At 29.7% G+C, this 23,077-nt stretch overlaps 1 protein-coding gene across 1 annotated transcript; it reads right to left on the bottom strand.

Moving 5' to 3' along the window:
- Positions 1-468: 468 nt before the first annotated feature.
- On the bottom strand, positions 469-21,909 carry LOC119672582. The gene is made up of 8 exons (XM_038083672.1): positions 21,828-21,909; positions 20,572-21,651; positions 6,486-6,750; positions 4,114-5,139; positions 3,851-4,038; positions 1,734-3,789; positions 1,390-1,659; positions 469-1,292 (listed from the first exon to the last, which is right to left on the bottom strand). Exons 2-8 carry the CDS (start codon positions 20,763-20,765, stop codon positions 1,086-1,088), a joined length of 4,206 nt encoding a protein of 1,401 aa, XP_037939600.1. The 5' UTR covers positions 20,766-21,651; positions 21,828-21,909; the 3' UTR covers positions 469-1,085.
- Positions 21,910-23,077: the final 1,168 nt, after the last annotated feature.

Here is a 23,077-nt window from a genome sequence, read left to right as displayed (position 1 = left end):
TCAATACATTTTGGTTTGGTGAGAATACTTTATTGTAGTGTTATTGTTCAGAATGCTGTTAAAATGCTGTATCATCTTAATTTTGTAACTAGTACACCCAGAGTTTAAGCTAAAGAGATAACAAGATTCTTTATCTTAAATGCAGCAACTTCACCTGGTTATTATCCCATATATGTCAAAATTTTTTACCAACATCAATATCTGACAAATTAATTCATTCTGACAAATATTTAATATTAGTACCGTTTTTAATGCATAATGCAACTAAAAAGGTAGGCTTGTACCTTGGGCAAAATGGGCACTAAGGATCCGACAGCCCTAGCTAAAAGATAAAAGAATCTATAATATATTTTCTTTATATTTTCTATCGTTTCGGAATATGAAAAAAAAAACAAAAACGTAAGCTTTTTCAATAAATAATTTATTTAGCAAAAATATAGTTACGGTTCCATTATAAATTAATTCAAATTCATTATTATAACTAACGCACTAAAGGTAAAAATGAGAAAACCTCTAAATACTTACTTAACTTACAACTTAATTCTAGTATACAATACTTTCGTTATTTGACGCTATTGTCATACTAAAAAATTTGCAAAATTACTGCATTAAAAATTGCTTTACGTTAATTATTATACTTATTATTTACAAATTTGCTTATCATCACATATGTATATAAGCTTGTGCATTACGTACAATCAGTTCATCGTTGTGAAAGTTAATTTCATTGTTTAAAAAAATTTCTATTATATGTAGTTTTAAATACAAATAAGTTATATAAAATTATTTTTATGATGCATTCATTAATTTCAATATATTTAGACTTTCCGGCAATCTGACCTGACATTCAACATGAAAGTGCATCACTTCTGCTGGATGCTCACTCTAACTTATGACTTACAATATCACAAAATCTTTTTTTAGTAACTATGAGACGAAAATTCGTAAGAGTATTAAAGAGGATCTATCTATAACGTGTGGTGTAATAAAAATTTTGATACAACACAACATATATTGTTGCTTGTTTGTACACTCTGTTTCATCCAGCTTGATTTTAATAGCTGATTTTACAACGCATATTGTCGTCATCTAAAACTGATTCCACATTTCTTGCTTATTTGAGGAGTATGCATTGATGCTATTGATAATAACAGCGGTACATCGTTTTCAGAGAGATTCAGTGCAGCAGTCACCACGCTAAGCGGACAAAAATCTGTTTCCAATAAAAAAGCAGCTAAAGTTTCTGATTGCAAATAAATTTCCTGCAGTTTAGCTTCTAAGAACGAGAGACACTGCGAATTATAAATAGAGATATATCCATTTAACCATGTATTAACCTAACCATAACAGTAGAAAGTGACATTTAAATTTATTTTGAATTCGACTTACCTCATAAGCAGATATGCCTGCATTATTCATAGCTTGTACAGTTTCTAACATTGATGAAACTAATAGTGACATTCCAACTGGTGCACTTTGTCCACCCGCATATGGAAAACACTGTGACTGTGACGACATTAGACGTACTTCCCATTTTTCCATATCCGCTAAAATTGCTATATTTTCAGCTGGTAATGATATAAGTGAAGCAGAATGTGCGGCCAGCGCAAGATCTTCACGTAATCTCATTTCCCATTTGTTAGGTGATGCAAAAGTACCCTGTAAATATCAAATGATATTCAAGAATTTATCAAATCATATTTATTTAAATTTAATAATATATATTTAATTACCTGTAATACCATATCTGAAACATAGTGATCGTTTACATTTAAGAATAGTGACGGTATAAAACCAGCTCGAAGTTTCATATCACCTACAGGTTCATCATCTTGCGGGAGCTCTTTTATACCCGGCACTGGCAGCTTTAATAGATGTACTGCATCATTAACGGCTGCACATTTTTGGGCAACAGATGAAATGGAACTACGATGTGATAACACTTTCTTTGGTTTTCCACTAAATATGGGAGTTCGTTTTAAAACTGGTGTATTTGGAATTGACTCCGTCTCAACTTTTTTTCCATCTTCATTGGAAACTGTTTCAATATTTTGTGGTGAAGATTTTAGCGTATCAATCGATGTTCCTGAACTGACAGAGTTTAAGGCTCTAGTACTTGAATGTGGTGTAGTCATATTCGAGAAGCTGTGCACATCATCTGTTTCGAATTCGAGCTCGGTTGCATTGGACGGAGTCTCATAGGAGTTTAATATACTGTTACAAACTTCGCAAGAAATAGTTGCAGCTGTAGGGACTTTGCTGATTACATTACATTCTGTAGTCTTATTGGGCTCATAAATACTTTCTATATTATCTTCCAGTTTTGTGCACTTATCCATTAGTAAATCATAATTTGATACCATCAGATTTTTACTTTTCATATAGTTTGTTGCAATGTTTGGATATTGTTCAAAATTAAATTTAACTCCAGAATATTTTTTGGAATGCGTAAGTTCATGTGTACGTGAATGTAATGGACATAATGTTTGTTGAACATTTTCTTTAATAATGGGCTTCATTTCACATCCATCCGCTGATAGATCTTCAGTACTTTTCTTAATATTGACAAGTGGCTCATTATCACCCAAAACAAAAAACACCCCTTGTTCATTTTCATTATTTCTACATATGCCATGTTCTCGTTCTATTAGTTTCTGACAGAAATCAAAATGTATCTGTTCTTCTAGACTAACGTTTTCTTTGATTGGTTCGATTCCCCATGTCATGCGATCACTTTTACCCATACTATTTTGCGTTATGAGATCCGACAGCGAAAGACCTGATATTCTTTTCTCTGAATACTCATAGCCACCACTTTCGCTAAAATTACTTACACTAGAAGATCTACGGTTCATTACGTTTTCGATCCCATCTAAACTAACACCTTCCTTTACGGAAGGAGGTACCATTTTCCAAAAGAAATTTTTCTTACTACTACTTGTACTTATTCGTTTAATGTTTTCTTGATTTATTTCGTTCTCACCAGCATCAATTTCTATAGCTTCTACTGCTCCATCATCAATGCTATCACCACAGCAGGTACTCTCATCTTCCACACACATTTCAACGTTATCAGGTGTAGTTAATGTTAAACGAATCTGGCTATCCTTGCTGATTAGTGCCTTTCTCTCTTGATTTTTTAACAATGAACTCTTTTCTATGCCCGTATCCATAAGATAATTACCAATACGTAATTCCTGTTGAACAAATCGAGAATCCCGAAAAGCTAAAACAGTAGGAATTTCATTTTTTTTAAGTGTGCGCACATAAGCTTCAAATTGCTCTTCACTACTGCTGCCTTCTGACTCAAAGCTGTCTGAGATCGTATTAAGATTTTGCTTGCAAGTTTGTGTACGGGTCATTCCACCTTCAGCAGTTTTTTTCCTTGAAGGCATACTTGACTTCTTCAAAACTTCATTGTTATTCTGACAGACAAGGGAATTGATAAGATCTTTGTTGAAATCTTCACGCTTAGCAGAACGACGCACCTCACCACAACGTATAAAATACGTTAGTACGTTTAGTAAACGTTCAACAGATACACTGTCAGTACCATAAATAATAGTGCGAGCCAATTTCGGAGGTTGTCCAAGGCCACCCAATATATCAACTAGTTGTGCCCATAAAGCACAGTATGGAAACTTTTGCGTTATATGTTGCAGTTTTGCACGCTGCTCAATAGCGGCTGTTGATGTTTCAGTACGTGATGATGATGAGTTGAACGCGGATACCGTTGATACCCAACCCAAATGATATGTTAGTATAGCAGTCAACATGGTGCTAATAAAACTGAAATATATTAATATTATTACTTATTATATTACTTATTTTTTAAATATCTTAAACTCACAAATTTGTGTGTTTTGTATCTGCTAAAGAGAGCAACCAACAAAGTTCTTTCATAAATCGTTCTGCGACATTTTTGGAATATTTACTACCACTAGTAGTAATACTTAACCATACTGGACACTTTATTCTGGGCGCAGTAAATAAGTCATTAAACCACTGCTGTGTTTCTTGCCAAGCTTGATACATAATCTAAAAGTACAGTTAAAAAAAGTTGCTGATTGAAATTTATATAAAATCCTTTATTATTTTAAATATTTTAATTACCTGTAATAAATCACCATGATTTATATAGCTTCGTTCTGCTTGTGCACGCAATCGACTTAACATAGATTCTAATAATGCGACATGCTCACTGCAAAAAAGTTCCATTTCCTCTTCGAAAGACTCACTCATTGTAATGCAAACAGCAATACCAAGTTTGGCACGACGTCCTTTTGTTCTACTTATAGTAGCGTCGCGACGTTTACCTATTTCAGGATTACTACGCGACTCATTTGCACAATAACTAGCACGTCTATAATTTAGCACACTCATATTACCGCCTTCACTTCCGCCGCTTGTTGCGTTTCCAGTAGGATGACTATCACTTATGTATCCAATTATATCATTCATTGAATTCTCATATTCAAATGATGTGCGCAGATTCCGGCATATACGTCGCTGTAAACTACCATCACTAGCGAAATCAGCAAAAAGTGGAACTGTGGGAAAATACGATGAATCTAAACTGAGCTTTCGTAAGGCATCAGACTGCTCTGACACTACTGAGCCCAGGCTACTTCGCGTTGAATACTGATATGAAGCTGACCACTGATCACTTGATAATTGACTTCTACTCATGCCAGAATAACCTGAATCAGTAACTGTACTATAGGTCGATGAATACCGAGGACCACTATCCGTTGAAGTGGACACTGATTGATGATCAGGCACATCAAGTGGACATGTTATTCCACTACTACGATCGCTAGTAGTTAGACTCATGTGACGGCCAACGTTAACAGAGAATGGCATTGAAGTGGAATTTATTGAAAGGCCATCCATTGATCCATGTTCACTGCAAATAGATGTACGTGGTGTTATCAGTAAACTATTCATGGACAATGTTGAATATGGAGAATGACTAACTGCATTTCCACCTATTGGAGCCAAAAACACTTGGGAGCAAAGAATACGTGACGGTGCCTGCAACCAATGTACTTTAAACGCTGTTCCGCGAAACGACAACGCCAACTCACCAAATACCATTCCACCAACAATTGCAATATCTTCGGAATTCGGCCGATTATGCTGTAGAGTAAAGTTTTAATTGATAAGTATTCATTTATGTGTATTCATTTATAAGTTATCTAAAAACAACTAAAATAATATTCAGAGTAAAAGTTAAAATAATATGTATAATAATACTTTCTTAAGTGCATTTCGATTAATTTTCTAACCAATTAAACGGAATGTGCTTTCTGTTTACTTTAAATTATGAATTTTACAAATGTTTATTTTATAACATCCTTAATCCTGACTAAAAAGGATTTAATGGTGTATTTTACGAACGATATCACAGACTAAATAATAGTAGTGGACGTCTCTGTTGCAATTTTTTCAATTACCTAATCTACTAAATTATATCACATTTTAGAAATGAAACGATGCGACATATAGGATTTGTTATGCCAATTTTGATGAAGTTAATGGAAAAACTATTACTTATTTTTGTAGAAACATCTGAAATTGCTCTCTCTTTCTGAACATCTAAAACTGAGCCACTGAGCCACAGTATAATCATCCAACTTGCGAGTAGACTTCTCTCGAGTAGACATATTCTGTTAACACAATAGACAAACTGAGTCAAGGTGCATGTGTTCTTTACCTAATAAAAATACTATCGAGAATTTCTTCTAGGAATTATTTCTGTTCAAAATTAATTTATTAGAAATATTGCAAATAATTTTCTAGAAAATGCAATAAATTATACATTTTTTATGTGTATTATTGTCTTTCGAGAATACCTATCCATGTACATATTTACTGTAATATGTCTAGAAAATAAAACATTCCATATACAATATATTTCCTTCACTTTATTTTAGCTAAATTTAATTTTTTTATAGAAAGCATTAAAATCATTATGGATAGTACATGGATAGTTTTCTTAATGTCGCCTATTTGCATTATTTCTTGATTCTTGTTTTTTAACATTAAAAATATTTATAAATGAGTTTTCCACAAAAACGTTATTTTTTTTATTTCATTCTTTTTATTCTCATTTCTTTTTTTTTTGTTTTGGTGCTGTTAGCTGAAACTTTAACTCTTATGTTTTTTTAAATCTATGGATTTGAGTTAGGTTTTACGCTGACTGCATACGTAACTAAAGGACCCTCCTCATTATTTCGTAATATATATGAGTTCGTTTTGTTTATAGGGCAGTGCTTTGCAATACATAAGTAAATAACTTATTTAAATCTATATACTTGAGTTAAGTTTTACGCTGACTGCATACTAACTGACTGCGTGACTAAAGAATCCTTCCCTTTATTCCTATTAATTTATATGAGTTCGATTTGGTTATAGGACAGTACTTTGAGAATTCTTTACTAACTTAAATAAAAATTCCTCGGATGTTACTAGAAATATCTTACCACATAGCCATATTCTTCGCACACTTCGATGAAATTATTGGAATGTCCTTTATCTGGTTTGTGCTTAGAGGTTTCTTTGTTGCCATTATGAGTAAATAGTCTATCTTCAGCGCGTGTGTTTTTCTCATTTTTCGTCGAATTGCCATTCGGTTCCTTTAAAAACACTTTCTCAAGAGCATTCGAATCAAACAACAGTCGACGACCTCTGCTGTCACATTCTCTATAGAGGAGCACTCGTATTTGACGTCCATCGAAGGGAAACTGACTGCATGTCAAATATAAAGAGAAGATAAGCATTAAAATAAAATTTATTTATTTTTATTTTTATAAATCTAAATTAATTGCAATTATTCTATTTCAGTTCTTACTATATATGCATATAATATATATATATAAATGTAGGTATATATACCAAAATTCTATGTGGAAAATACAAAATTCTTATATATTTGTTTATTTTTATAAAATTAAGATTTTTTCGAGTGTGTAGATCTGAGAAAATTCACACGCTAAATTTAGCAGGCACGTGAGCATTACTCACACAAAAAAGAACAAGTAAGGACGATCTCTGGTGGTTGAGATATTTATTTATAGGGGAAAATAAAATATTGATTGTGTAAAATATATTTCGAAATTAAAAATTTATTAGTTATTACTGATTACTGATTACTGATATATAATTAATTACAAAGCGGTATCTTACGTCTTCAAAAGAATTTTTGTAGTTTTCATTCGTTAAAAAGATTTTAATACCCGTTTGATCCGAAAGTATTTAATAATGCCACTCATGAAAGTGAAACTCTGAAGAATCCGATTTTTTTATCCAGGTAGCACTTAATGGTTATTCCCCCAGCTTTGGGCAGCTTTTACAATTTAAATGCCAAGTTATTAGTACAAAAATTGACCATAATTGATAACAACGATTTTAGTGCTCAATATCAATATCAATAAAACGATCAATAAAAAATATCGTAAAAATAAAATTTATGAAAAAACCAAATATGCAACATTTTACATTTTATAGACCAAAATACTAATGAAATGCTGAGTCTCTTGAGCTCTATTTAAACCGATATCTTTTCGATATTATGAGGTTCAAGGCGCGAACAAAATCGCACTAAATCACAAAAAATTTCAGTTTCACATCGAACTGACTGCCGCCGTCGTAGCGCTGCTATTGTCGAGATATGAACTTTCGCGTTGTTACCATTCAAAAGAAATTGGCATCAATAATGATTCCAGCGGTACGACAGCGACGACAACACCGAGCAGCGACTCACATGATCAACGGAAATTGTGTTATTGTACTACACAAGTACTTATGAATATCTAAAATAGCAAATAGCAAATAGCAAATATGTACATGACAGTTAATGTATTGTACTTTGACATACTCGCACCAACAAACTCGCAAACTTGCAAACTCGCAAACAGATGCAAAATAACAATTTATTCACATTCGCTGCCCGCTGTCGTACGATCGATCATTTGTAATTTATTTAATGGCTATACGATAGTGAGCAGGCATTTTTAGATACGTATATACGCCACTGGGAGGATGGTCAATTATTATAAATAAAAAGTTAAAAATAAATATCTAAAAGCTAAAATGAAAGCAAATAATTATGCCAATTATAAATTAACAAATCATGCCAATAATCTTTGTATTACCGCTGATTAAGCACCAACTATGCGTTATTAAATAATAAGTCATAAATATTCTAATGAGAAATAGCATGGAGTATCGGCGATATCTGATAATTGTACGCTTGACGTATGCAATTATACCCATTTTGTTAACTTTAAATTAAATAATTTTTCTCTTTGACCTCTTTGAAATTTAACAATATATATATTGTATGGCTTTACAAATTCAATAATCTCCTTGAGACTAGACCTAAACTAAAATTATAAATCATTATCTTAGTAATGCTATATTATGTAGATAGTGGTTCCATTGTTCCTTACATTAATTCGTTTCTTACATTTAATAATTTTGTACTTAGTTAAGTGAAACAATTAATATTAAAAACTACTTTAAGTTAACTAATGTTCGAGCACTACTAGACTCAAACTTTTTAAGGATACACAAGATTCAATATTTGTGTCAAGTTCTTTAAATATTCGAAGATATTCGAGAGTTGTTGTTGCATTGTTCCAAAAATTAGCTAATCCATACTAATATGTGAGAAACTGGGTAAATAATTATCAATTTTAAAAGGTTGAACACTTTTTTTTAATATAAAAACTGGCTGTTACTGAATGGTACTAAAATTTAACAATAAAAAAAACTATAATTAATTAATTCAGTTATTCTATAGCTAGTTTATAATTTTGTTTTAATATAACACAGTAAGAAAATTTTTTAACCTAAATTAATATTTAATATTTTTGTTTACAAAATTTCAGGCTATCTTCAAAATAATATTTCAGGTACTGAGCTAAACTTTTGACTTAGCTCAGGATATTTAGAGTTACTTGGAATGTCACTTGGGTTTGTGTTATCATCTTAACAAGATACATCTATCTTGTTATCATTTCTGTCAAATGATTGTAATTGCTTTAGTTTAGAAGGAACATACGTTGTAAGTATCATTTACCCTGTTGCACATCAGAGTTCCTTCTTGTATATATATGTATTTATTAATACTATAACTAGTTTTTATTGTACAGATGGGGTTTATAGACGATTGTTGTTATTCGAATTTTCCACGCTTCGAAACTTCGTTATAGAACCATACATATACAGGAAGTATGTAATAAAAATATATAACATTTGTAAGTGCTTATACATACTGTATACATATACGAATAGCTTTACTCATATTATTTATCATCAAATCTCTGGTAAACGCTACAATCACATCCTTTAATATTCGAGAATATCGGGCTTTTTTTAAAGAGATAGGTCACATCCAGCTCACAAGGGTCCCTGGACACAGAGACATCTTGGGCAACTAAAATGCAGACGAGCTTGCCAAAGAAGCCATTCTGCTTGATGACATTCATTTCTAAGTTATTAGTATCTGACTTGCGTCGGGCACACCGGCAATCAAACAAAAATATCTAAGCTAAGCTAAATAAAATTACGCAGATAAACCCTCTATCAGATACCAAAATCGATCTAGTCTAAAATGGACAAGAAACTGTATTGTATATTATGAGTTAGCGTCCATAATTGACTAAGTGGAGATTAAGTCTTGGCTAAGTTTTGTTAATTTGTCAGGTTGGTTTATTTTCATTTGAATGGCGGAGTTATGCGTATCGGCGTTGTTCGTACGCTGACTTCTTGTCTACGTATGAACAACGTTAATCCATGTTATCGCAATGGACCATTATTTGAGCTCAAATGAGCATTGGAAACAATGCTGCCACTCTAAACTAAACTAACCTAACCTTATTTATACTATATGCATATATATGTATGCATATATATATATGAATATTATTCATACTATGGTATATGTATAACATATTTGAATAACCTTACTCATTGCCGTGCTACTTAATATATACGTATGTAATTAAAATATAAAACATTTGTTATCGAATAAGACCTTATTTGTATTATATACGATACGAATAACCCTATTCATAATAATATTACTTTTTATATTCATTGCAATAAAAATATATAACATTTTTACTTCATAACAACTTATTCAGAACTAACTTAGATAATAATTAGAATGTAGTATGCTTTATCTTTTTATAGAATTGATTAATAGGCCATACATACACAATTTGATATCACAAGATCCCGCTAAGATAAAAAAATTAATAAACTTTTTTTTTTGTCAATTTCACAAGAAATATGATTCATTGCGGTTATTCCAAAGTTCGTGCTTTTCACGGCTTATGAGTAAGACCACTTAAATCCAGCACTTTTTGATCACAGAGAAGCGAAAAGTGGTGACCTAATAAATGTCTATATCTATATCAAATTTTACATATAAGAATTTTGTACACATATGTATGTAATACGTTTTAAGCATTTAACCACCCTGTATTATCAATAACGGTAACATTTGATTGATGCGCTTTTAAAGAGTGAAAAGAATGAAAAAATGCCATTTTTCGCTTATCTGCTGATCGTCCAGTCAAGTCAGTCAAATGTTTTCAACTTATGCGGTATGGTCACATGCGAAATACGTAAGCAAACGAAATCAAACAGTCAGACAACGCGATATGGTATAAGCAGACAGTAAACAAACAGCCAAACATAAAAATCCAAACAATGGGTTAGTTAACCAATCCTCTGTCACCGATCTGAGAAGCCCCCACAAACACACAACTTAGCACAACAATAAGCACTCACAAAAGTAAACATTTATTTTTCGCGCACATCTAATTATTCGGTAGAGTGACAATATATGCATGCTCTTCAGTACTCATGCCTCTTCAGTACCAACATTTGGCCACACAAAGCCTTTGCCTTTACCTTTCTATTTTGGGTATTTTGTTTATTTATTTTTATTTGCCATATACAATACATACATATGCGTATGACATATGCACATACTCTATATATATATATGATTGTGAAATTTAGACATCATGGAACTGGAAATTTGCCAGAATAAAGCGAGCATATCATCTGCAGCACGTACACACCTAGCAATCGATCGGCCACATTAGCGAATTGCTTGCAATTGCTTTGAACTTGAATCAATTTGGTTCGGCTCGACTATTAGTTGGTTGACTCCTCATTACTGATAACGAATTCTGCCCGTTGGTAAGCGAGCACCAACGGGCAGAACGGAACAGCACAGAACAGAACAATGAGCGGCAGGGCAGGCATTACTGAAATTATTCATATGACTTTTTTCAACGCACGCGCTACTCTACAAATTATCTAAAGGCAAACAAAACAAATCGCATATTTGCTTAGTGCTGTCATTAACGATATCATAATTATCATTGTAATATTTGTTGTTATTGTTATTGTTAACGTTAATATATTGTTATTGTTATTGTTGTACCGTTGATCTTAACTTATTCAATCAAGATTGTCAGACACTGCGTCGTCAGTTGATGTTGATATAAGGCAAAGGCAAGGGCGAAGGCAGAGGCAACGGCAAGCATTACACAAGTTATTCAACTAATTACGTGCGAACTATCTGATTGTGTGTCTGTCCGTCTTGTCTGTCCATTGATCCACTTGTGATATTATATGGCTATAAAACTCTACATTTTCACAATCGTTGTTAATAGAAAATCTACTATATTGATAGATCATCTATGCTATAATTATTATTAATTTAAAAATTTACACTAAATCAAAATATAAAAAATAATAAATAAACAAAACAATAACTTGAAACGAAGCCGAAGCCGAAGCAAAGTGCGAAATTAAATCAAGAGAATCAATTAACCAACTATGGAACCATCTGAGACTTACGTACCAGTCTTTATTGAAGACACAATAATGAATAAATGTATTAGTGGATTAATTCATTATCACATATGTATATAAATGTTATTAATAAATATTAACACAAGAAAAAATTATCATAAACAAATACAGAAACAACAAAAAAAAATGTAAACAAAAGCATATTTAAAAAATTTCCATTTAAGTCGAAAAATATTTATTTAGAGTTTAAAGCACGGGTTTTTGCTCGTGCCCATACATACTGCCACTGTCGCTGCCGCAACATGTATCTGCCTTTTCACTTGTAATGCTATTGAACAATAAAGATAATAATATATTACGACTAGCACATGATTCAGATCGGTGGCTTTTCAAACACATAAACATTTACTTTTTCGTAAATAGAAATGTAAGAAATTAGGGCGCTAAAATATTATCCAATTTACGCAAACGTTTAATTGTATGTGTAAATCATATAATATAAATTTCACCGTTATGGAACTATATATATCTGATAACCTAAAATATCAACTAATTTATGCAAATCTTCAGTTGTATATATACATATATCATTATTATGTTGAAGCTGTTTTGAGCTAGTGCACTTAAGAACTTATACTCTTTTTTAACATGAGGTTTCTTCAAAACCCCTCTCTACACCTTGACTAGATTATTGTTAATCACTTCATCAGACTAAGCAATAATTGACCTCAGATCTGCATACCTCCCCGAGGAGCCTCTAACCATTTTGAGATAACGATAACGCGGTGTTGATAAGCCTGCAAATAATTTCAGGGCTCTATCCTTTATGTATTTTTTGATGTCATTGGATGTCATTCCTCCTAATGTACCATGGAACTTGAAACAGTCTTCTCAGAGCCTGGCTTTGTGCAATTTCTATCATATCATATTCGATTCGATTTATGATAGTTACAGTTACGTACAGATCAGAAGCAGATTTGATGTTCTTTAATTCTTTAATCTTCAAGAATTATATAGTTATATCATTATATGGAATTATATAATCATGGAACTATGTAACTTAACATATTTACATATAAAAGCTAAAAAAGAGGTACATAAGCCATGCCTACAAAATAGAATAGTTGAAAGCATCAAATAAATAAAGGAAATGATTGTTAACAAACACAACCAAAATAATAATATAAACATAAACATTATATCATCTAACACCATGGTCCGCAAATTCCACAAACGTCAACGCATCATGTGACACTTAGGGTCACAAATATTTGAAAGAAGCAACGGGGAGTAATAAGTAGCGAAATAGTATTTTAATAGTAAATATAATATTATGAATTTTCAATCCAATACAGAGTGTGTAATTAACCTTTTTTACCTTTTAAAAATTAAAAAAGGTTTTCTTATATTCAAAATAAAATAATATAAAAATCTTAATATATAATATACAGAAAATGTACAGACTGCATGCTAAGATAAAGACTTATAAATTAATTTCTTTTATAATCAACCATTTAAATATGATGATTATTTAAGGTTATGTCATGATGCCGCGACTGTGAATATATTAACTGCAACACAATGAAGAAGTTCAATCCCTTTAAGATCCATAATATCTATGAGCTTTAACTACACCTGCGGTTTTGATAGATTTTTTAGAGAGTAAAAGACTAAACGCATTTTGTATTTATAGTTAAGTACAGTAGAATTACAAATTAAAATCACATTAACTTTCGTTTCCATAACATCCATTAAACCAGCGTTAGACATATAATTAACTTTGTTTTGCTGCTATATCTAGGATCTGAGTAAATTACTTAGTAAATGTAAATATAAAAATTGTTGGTAAAGAAATAGGTATAATCTTATTTTTTAAATTAATATCACTTATGAAACCAACGAGAGAAATGTTAATGAACTTGACAATTCATATAATTTATTAGATTTTGATTTGACTTCTTCATTTGATTTATTAGATCTTGGTACTTTTAAGTTTTTCAAATTCTATTTAGTTTTTTAAGTTTCTACGTTTCTACAAAAGTACCTACCTGTACAACAGAAACTTGTGAAGATAATCACGTTTTATTTATCCACTAAGTATTGGTTTAAAACTAAAGTTTTTATTTATACACAACTTATAGAAGTGTTCATTGACATACGTAATCCTAAACGCTTTAAAAGAGTATAAATAGTACAATCTGTCCGTCTGTTCTATTGTTTTCTAAAATGTCACTTGATGTATAACTTGCTTCCACACAAGATAAATAGAACGTTTATTTTCCGAGATGTGAACCAACTTATTGTAGATAAGGTTAGATTAAACCGGCAATCATAACGGTACTTTTATCCCTAAATGCTTATTGTGTTATCAATAAAAAAAACTCGAAGATTCAAAAACCAACTTGAACCTTTGTCAAACCTTAAAGTCCTTTTAAAAGTGATATCTTGAAGCTGGCCAAGAATCTCAAAAAAGTAAGACTATAGCACAGTCAATCGTTGCCGGGCATGCATTGGCCAGTAACAAAGGAAATGTGAGGTACTTTCATCGTCCTCCCCACAACTGCGACAAGAATAATTAAACGGTAGACACAATCTTCTAGTATGATTCTCTAAACGGTTGTATCCGCCCAAAAAACTTACCACAAGTGTAATATCCCAATAAGATTGTTGGATTTTTTCTAAATATTTCTTAGTAAAGAAATTTATAAAAATTGTATCGATTAGGACTCTTCGTAAACGGTATTTTTGTGGTAAATTTTGTTTGGAAGATATAACAGTGATTAGGTATCTGATAAACTTATTGATAACCAAGTAATGAGAAAAAACGTATTCTATGATTTCTTTTTTGTCGAAAAAGGCATTAAGTTATTCGCTTCAAATTACGTTTATAGAAAAACAGTGTGTGATAGAAGAAAAATTACTTTGCCAGAGAATACAGCCTCAATATATGAAAACTTTGCAAAAAATATTAACAAAAAATGTAAATATTAACAAAAAATATAAATATTAACAAAAAATTAAAAAAAAAAAAATTAATAAACAAAAATTAATAAACATTTCTCAAAAATATCAACTTTGAACTTTATATCACCTTCAAACCGTATGAAATTGTGCTTCTTTCGTATCTTGGAAGAAGATATCATTCTCCGTCGCACATGCATTGCGATAGCAAACACCCTGTATTGTTTACAGTTTGTAGTCAAAGTTTCGATTTCTTTAGTTATATACCAGGTCATGGTGTATTTAAAAGATAATATCATTTTGTTTTACAAAATACATATATAATAAATCAGAATTAAATTAAATAGGGAAAACATAAAATATGCAAATAAAAACAAATAAAAAGTTTCTGTTTAAAATTCGTGAAATTTAAGTGGATTATTCAAAATAAATACACATTTTTTTATTTTGTGCTTTAGTCACATGAATTTGAAAAAATTTATAACGTATACAATCAAATTAATATAGTGATACTTTTGAAATAATAAAATATTTGTGAACGTATTAATTACATAAAAAATAATTCTTATTTTTGAATATACCTTAACAAGAATTTAATATTATTGTTCATTATTATATATTAATATACCTCTTGAGTATAAATTAGGCAACTATAATGACTATAATAGACGAATTCTGGTATATATATCAATCTCTAAACAATACTGATTAAAACACTATTTCTGAAATTTTCTTATCTCATGATATTTCAGATTTTGTCAGATAGAATTGTGGCAATATACCAAACAGTTAGCGATAATTTATATACTCAGTATCTCTACATAAGTATTGTATTCCGTTTTGAGTAATAGCTGGTCAAAAATGTACGCCATACTATGATTTACTGACTTTTCTGACATTTCACTGGATTAGATTATCACTAGTTAAATTGTTTTTGCTTTTAAGCTAGAAAAACTTCATAACTCTTTATCACAATATTTGTTAATTTATTATATTGCAGTTTTGCGAAAAAAAAATTTTTAAAAATGTTTCTGGTTGCTAATAAAAATTATTGCATATTGTGAAATGTATATTTAATGCTTGGCCACATTTTCATTTAAATAAGAATTGCTACAATTTATATACAAATTTATATACATAAAAAAAAGTCTCAAAAGTACAGCTATTAAAAATTCTATGAAGTCATAAAATAGGATTACTCATACGCCCTAGTGTACATTAAGAACCTTCACAAAGTGGAAGAATAAACGTTAATGAATCACATTTGGTTGGATGTGTGTATGGGGTTTTATTAAAAAAAATATACATAAAAATTGTCTTTAAAATTTATAAATAGTCAGACCTTAAAGTAAGTACCAAAATCGAACAGACATATTTAATTCCCAAAGTATACTTTTTTCTTATAACTTCACATACAGTTAATTTCAGTAAAAAAAATTATTTGTAATAAAAATATAAAAAAAATTAATTAAAAATACTATTAAGCAGCAAAGTTTAATCAACAAAAAATATCAACAATTTTATGAAGGCGGCAAAATTTCATCAGTTATTTTTATGATAAAGTTAGTTGCGAAGCACGTGATCCGGTTTAAGTTAATAAGCTTTATCGTTATTTGGTAACCAATTCAAAATGCTATACTTTTGACAGTCATTATCATTTAACTATTATTATAAAACTTGTAGTAAACGTTGATATGAATGTCAACACTTCGCTATTAACTTTTCGATGCAAATATAGTAAACAAAAAATATGATTAAAATTAATACATATGTACAAATATAGAATGTAAATGAACGATAAGATTAAATCACTCATAATTATGGGAAATCCCCGCATAATGAAATTTCAACTGGAGTCAGACAAATTGTTAAAATATATATTGGGAATTATGCGTAGCTTGACAGGGAAGAACTCAACTCTAAGGAAATTTATAAAATAAACTATATTTCACCACCACTGCTGTACTAAATTTGTTAAATATCTTATCTTTATTTCTTAATAATATTCTTATAATGTGAACTTGAAAATATATCTTGGGAGATTTTTATAGCTCTACGAAGAACTCTAAAAATTTTAAATGAAAACCATATTTTACCATCACTAATTTACAAAATATCTTAATATTTTAAGATAACTGATCTTTTTTTAATAATATCCTAGTACTGATCTTAAGAATATACATATATTGAATGTTTTAAATAGCTTTACAAAGAACTCTCTCTCGAAAAGTTTTTAATAAAAACCATATAGGAGTTTTATATAAAACTCTTTTTTAAAAAAATATTTTAGTATTTAGATCTAGTACTGACCTAAGTTACATAGGCCGATATATTCACAGCTCTTTGTTTGGTTAAATTTCCTATATAAAACAAAAACAAAAACAAAAAAACTGCTATGCTTATATTTGCACACTCGTATAATTTACTAATTATTTATTACAGTCACGAGTTTTCTGTTTACGTACATAGGCACGCACATACAAACGTATGTTGTGTATGAAAATATTGATAAAAATAAAAACAAATGAGGTATGCATACGGCAGCACTCCAACAAAAGTGCGCTACTAATCTTTATTAATCAATTTATTTTAATTTTTTAATTTTTAATTTTTATTTATTTTTATTGTATTTATTTGTTTTAGCGTAATTACAAATTAAAGATATTAAAATAAATAGTTTAAATTGTTTGCATTAATATTTTCATAGTCATATTCACAAACTAACATAATTATTATATATAATAATTGTTATATATAATAATGTTGTACATATTATTAATTATTACACATATTAATATACATAATAATTATTATGCATTATAGTTCTACAATTAAACTATATACATTAAAACAATTATACATTAAAACTATATTAAAAAACATTGCACAAAATTAAGTCACTGCCATACCATAGGCAGCCTAAGTTATAATTGGTACAATTATATAATGACTTATTCTTAAACAAAATTTAAAGTAAAAACTTTAAAAAGTAAAAGTCTACAAAAATGATTTAGGGTAGCACAAGAATCAAACCTTGATTTTAAAAAATAGATATGACATTAAACAGAAAAAATCTGATCAAAAATGATAATTTTGAAGTACAAAAATGTAAAATTGAAATAGATAACCTGATATGTAAGGGAGATTTGATAACAAAAATTCTAACTTGGAAGTAGCAATTGAAAGAAAAAAACAAATTTAATTTTAAAAACGACATAAAAAAAATTATAAATATACAAATTATGTCATAGCATATATGTTAAGTTTCAATTCGATTCAGGTATTACTAAATATTTGTTTTTAGTAGTAGTTTAATTGATACGTTAATTGAAACTATAAAATTATTACTAATTATTATAAAGTATGTATATATATTTACGTACAGTTATCGTTCACATTTAAAAAAATTAATCAATTTTTTTGTACTCTTCCAATAATTACTGAAATATTACGTATAGACATAATTGTAAGTCTTTTTTAAATATTTATTTGGTAAGCTTTTATTGTTCTTAGTGTTGTAACCCATAGGCATTAGATCGTATAATCCCTTCTCGGTATGGCGAACAGCACTAGGTCGTCGAACTCGACGAGTGGCACCAGGATGTAGACCCGGTCGTTCTTTAAAAATATTCGTTAAAAAGTTTGATGGAAACATAATACCCAAACTGTAGCTCTACCCCCATGACGTTGCCCATCTGTTCTCTTGCCGTAACTAGGTTTCTTCGGCTGAACCCTGGTTAATTTCAATTATATCCTTCCCCCTTTCCCCTTCCTTTATCCCCTTAACTCTAACACCATCTATCCACTCCCTTACCCATGTATTCGTCTTGTAATCCTTACATGTTATCTGCTTTTAGATCCTGGCGGGTTGCAACAACAGCAACGATATGGAAACATAATAAATTACAATTAGACAAATTCAGCATTCGTTCGGATATATAGTTATGTTCTGCAGACACTCGTTTACGCAAAAAACTTTCACTAACCAAAAACGTGAAACAATAATGAATATTAAAAATTAGATCGAGTCATTCGTATAAAGATTTGTATTCGTATAAAGACATCGTAGAAAGTTCAAATTAGCAAGATATTTAGACAAGATAATAAACAAAGTACTTAAAATGCAAAAAAATACTTATACCAAAAAATATCTGAAATACGAAAAAATCAGATATAGTCAGTCCAATACCTTATAACATCACATACATAAGGTTTTTTATTACCTTACGTAGTAAAATATATAATAATATATTACAAAATAAACTAATTCCAGTAACGAATACCTTATAGTGGTAACTTGAGTTGATTTATGAAGAATTAAACTTAATTATAATAAAAAAATATATTTCATTAATAGCTCTTCTTAATGTATATACAAATATCAAAACAATTTAATATTAAAAGAAAAAAATTATTTCTAAAAATTCTATCTATAAATGGCTTCAAATTTATTTCTATTAAAAATGAAATGAATTGTTAGTTATTTGCACATTGTACACCTATCCTAGCCTTGCCCTACACTTATTATAGTCCAATAAATTAGTTAGTAATGACCCATATGTAGCGATAAATTACTCACAGATAAACAAATGGGAATTATATGTGAAAAGCTAATTAAATTTGATTAACAGTTCAATGGTTTTGTATGTACTGCAATTCACACCTTTTCCCGACCATTTATCAACGGTATGTAAACAAACACATTAAAGCCATTTACACAGTACACAGTATGCTTTGTTGTAGGGTGCATTGAATGAGAACGGTTTCCTCCTCTAAGACTTAATGCGGCATATTCAATAACTCTGCGGAGAGCAGGCCTGTCGCAAAGACCAAAGTCATGTGAATGTGTGTGTGTGACATAATAATCACGGGAGACAGCAAACCGATTAGCGAGTCATGTGATTATTTTATTTACATTTATTCATTCATGATCGTACGTTTGTGTTTGAGAATTTTGCACAAGAGTATAAGTATGCGAGTTGTAGGTCAGCGCGGGATAAAAATATTGTGTATTTTATCTCTTCTACTGTGCCCAAAATTTTTGCGTTTATGGATGGTAAAATAACAAATGCTGCAGCATACAGGGTCTATACAGGGTCTGTTCATATTTTAAACAGGAAATTTTTTTTTTTTTATTGAATTTTTAATTAAAATTCTCAGTAAAAAGTCCAAGTACTACAGATGGCATGAACTCAATTATAGATAACAGATAGATAAAATATAGCGCTTTATTTTATATTTTTTTAGATAAGTAATACAACCCATTAACATGATCGAAATCTGGAATGATACTACCACTTAAGTCTTATCACAATTGTCATCAATATATCAATTTGAGCATAATTCTTTAATTGTATATACCAAAACTTAGAAATATATATAAAACAAAATTCGATAGAAGAAATGTATATATATTTTCAATGATACCATATCATCTATATGATATCAAAAAAATGAATTAATTTTTCTTTTGAAATAAGTCAGTTATTTTCCAAATTCGATAACCATATAGAATTATATTGTTAAACTTGAATTTTTATATCAAATTCTACTGATTCTTTGGCATACACCCTGTACAAAAGCACCACAACATTTCACAAAGAAAAAAATAAAAAAAAAAATTATTAAAAATAAATTCACTTATATTTTGAATAGATTTCAGCCACAATAATTAATATTGAATTGTCAAATTAGAAAATCTGTATTGCTTTGTAATTAAATATACTTTCTATTGCAGTAAATTAAATTTTGTTTTTTTGCCAATTTTACCTTAAATAATTTTTTGAGTGCACTGTTTGTGCGCTGGTGTGCTGACGTTTACTGTTAGCATTCAATGACGATGACGGCCAAGATGCACTTGATGACGATGATGAACTTTTATTATTAGCAGTTGGGGTTGAATGCGTTGGTGCTGATGGTGCTGACGTTGCCGACGGAAAGAAAAGTTTATTCAATAATGCCATAATACAATAAACTAATGCCAAAACTATTTTATTGAGCTTTCTTTTTTCACTTTTGTTTTTTTCTCATATCTTATTATATGCTGGGAATACGGCAGCAACACAACATAGACTAGCACAAAACTAGCATATTAAAAACACAATAAAAAATCTATACTCCACGTGGTATAGAACACATATAGAAATTTATTATACTTGTCTTCCATGTCATAATTCTTTAGGTAATTTATCGTTTTTTCATTTAAACTTTAACGACCTTATTTATGTTAACTGTAAATTTTATTTGCTTGTTTTTCTTTTTTTATGTTTTAAAGAAATATACATATCAATTCAAATAACACAAACATATTATTTACGATCGCGATATGTAAGCATAAAGCAAAGATCACAACCTTGCAGCCGCACAATACTCCTTCTTAAACAATATCGCTACGGTCACTGAATTAATCGCATTTCGTTCACTTCTTTTTGCTGAGCGAATATTTGCCTTGTGTTTCTGTATGTGATTTGTTTTTACGTACTCTTGTGTTATTATTATTATTATTGTTGTTGTTGTTGTTGTTATTATTCTATAAACAACAATACGAATACAATTGATTTTATGTAAGGAAATTTTCGTACTAAACCATAGAGCTTACTTCAGCTTTCGCAAATACAATATGTTGAAGTAGAAAATGAATACATATCTGCAAGCAGTTTTTATAAGTTGAATTTTTAGCACTTTAAAACCAAATTATATTATATTATATATACAATACATATATGAAATACGCGTAAAACCACAGGAAGTCTTATTTCTTTATCATACATTTCACCTATAAAAAGCATTTGAATATTATATTTAATTAAAAGTTTGCTGAATATCACATCACGTGTGTACTATTTTAATCTATAATTTTATTCGGAAACCGAAAGAGTAGAAAATTAAAAACTGTTAAGCATAAAATTGCACTTATGCGATTAGTTTTATTTATTTTTTATTTTAACACGATATGTCACTACAATTTTTTTTTGCGTTAAAATTTCAATTTCGATATTTCCTTATTGCTTAGAATTTGTTTTCACCATTTCTACACCTTCCCAATTGCACAAAACAATGCACTCTATATTATAACAACAAACGCTAATACTTAGCTTCGTTCTGTGTTTATTTCTCTTTATTTTCTTTTCAGTTTTTGCAAACCGTGGAAATGTGGCCATATCGATAATATTTTTGTGGCGTTTCTCAGTAACTTTTGATATTCACAATAAACAAAATATTTCTTTGGCTATCATGTGACTCATATATGGTGCTTATACAAGCAGTCAATTAAAAAAAATTTTCACACTATAATTAAAGCAATCTCAATAATTATATTAATTTATTTAAGTTAAAAACATTTTACTTTTTTTATTTAGTAATTATTATTGCGGTGTTCCATTGATGTTTCTGAATCAAGTTTTTGACAGAACTTTGGACAGTTTCATATCCAAATTCCACTGGTAATAGGTATATTCTTTGACATAAATGTTCAAACAGAACACGTATCGCTTAAAAATTCGCAAAAATAAGCCTACTTTCCTTAATGAATAAGCCACTTGCATTACAATGGCGTCAAATCTTAAAACTGATCTATAGTGAATGATTTTTGGAGGAAATGGAATATTTCAGTCAGATGACAAAGGAATTTGTTTATTATTTATAACTATTACGATTATTAGTGAATATATTTAAATATTTTAAAAAGAAATTTTTTTAATAAAATTTGTAAATATAACAAGCTAGTAATTGTAAAGACGTCATTCATTAATTATTTATTAAGGAGTTTATAATTTTCATTATGTTCATTAAAAAATTCAATACAATAATAAATAAAAAACAAAATCGTTATTATAAAAGCAAAAAGTATAAAAACAATTGCAAGAAAAATAAAACAGTGTTAAAAACTGTTCATTTAGCATTAACTAGTGATGTCAGAAGTTTGAAAATTATATAAACGAATTTATTGACGATCTCGTATTGGAATAATTACAAAAACTCGATATAATCAGTTATTCATGTACTAAAAGATGCGCGGTAAATATGAATTTGCATAAAAAATCATAATTTTTTGGTCATTTCTGTATTTAAAATGTGTCATAACTTGAACTACTTTTTAAAATTGCATTTCTTATAAACAGTGTTTTCCTTACAGTTGTCAAAATTTCATCCCAGCTGCATCCATGCTATTAATAATAACATAAGATTTAACTCCATGTCTGATGAGTACAACACAAATAAGGTTTTCATGGACTGTTACATAGTCCTACCTACCTATCTGGACTATTCTGAACAC

The sequence above is a fragment of the Teleopsis dalmanni genome, chromosome 1, assembly GCF_002237135.1.
Source record: "Teleopsis dalmanni isolate 2A chromosome 1, ASM223713v2, whole genome shotgun sequence".
Lineage (NCBI taxonomy): Eukaryota > Metazoa > Arthropoda > Insecta > Diptera > Diopsidae > Teleopsis > Teleopsis dalmanni.
Note: the sequence above shows the minus strand (reverse complement) of the source record. Positions and strands in the feature narration are given on the sequence as shown.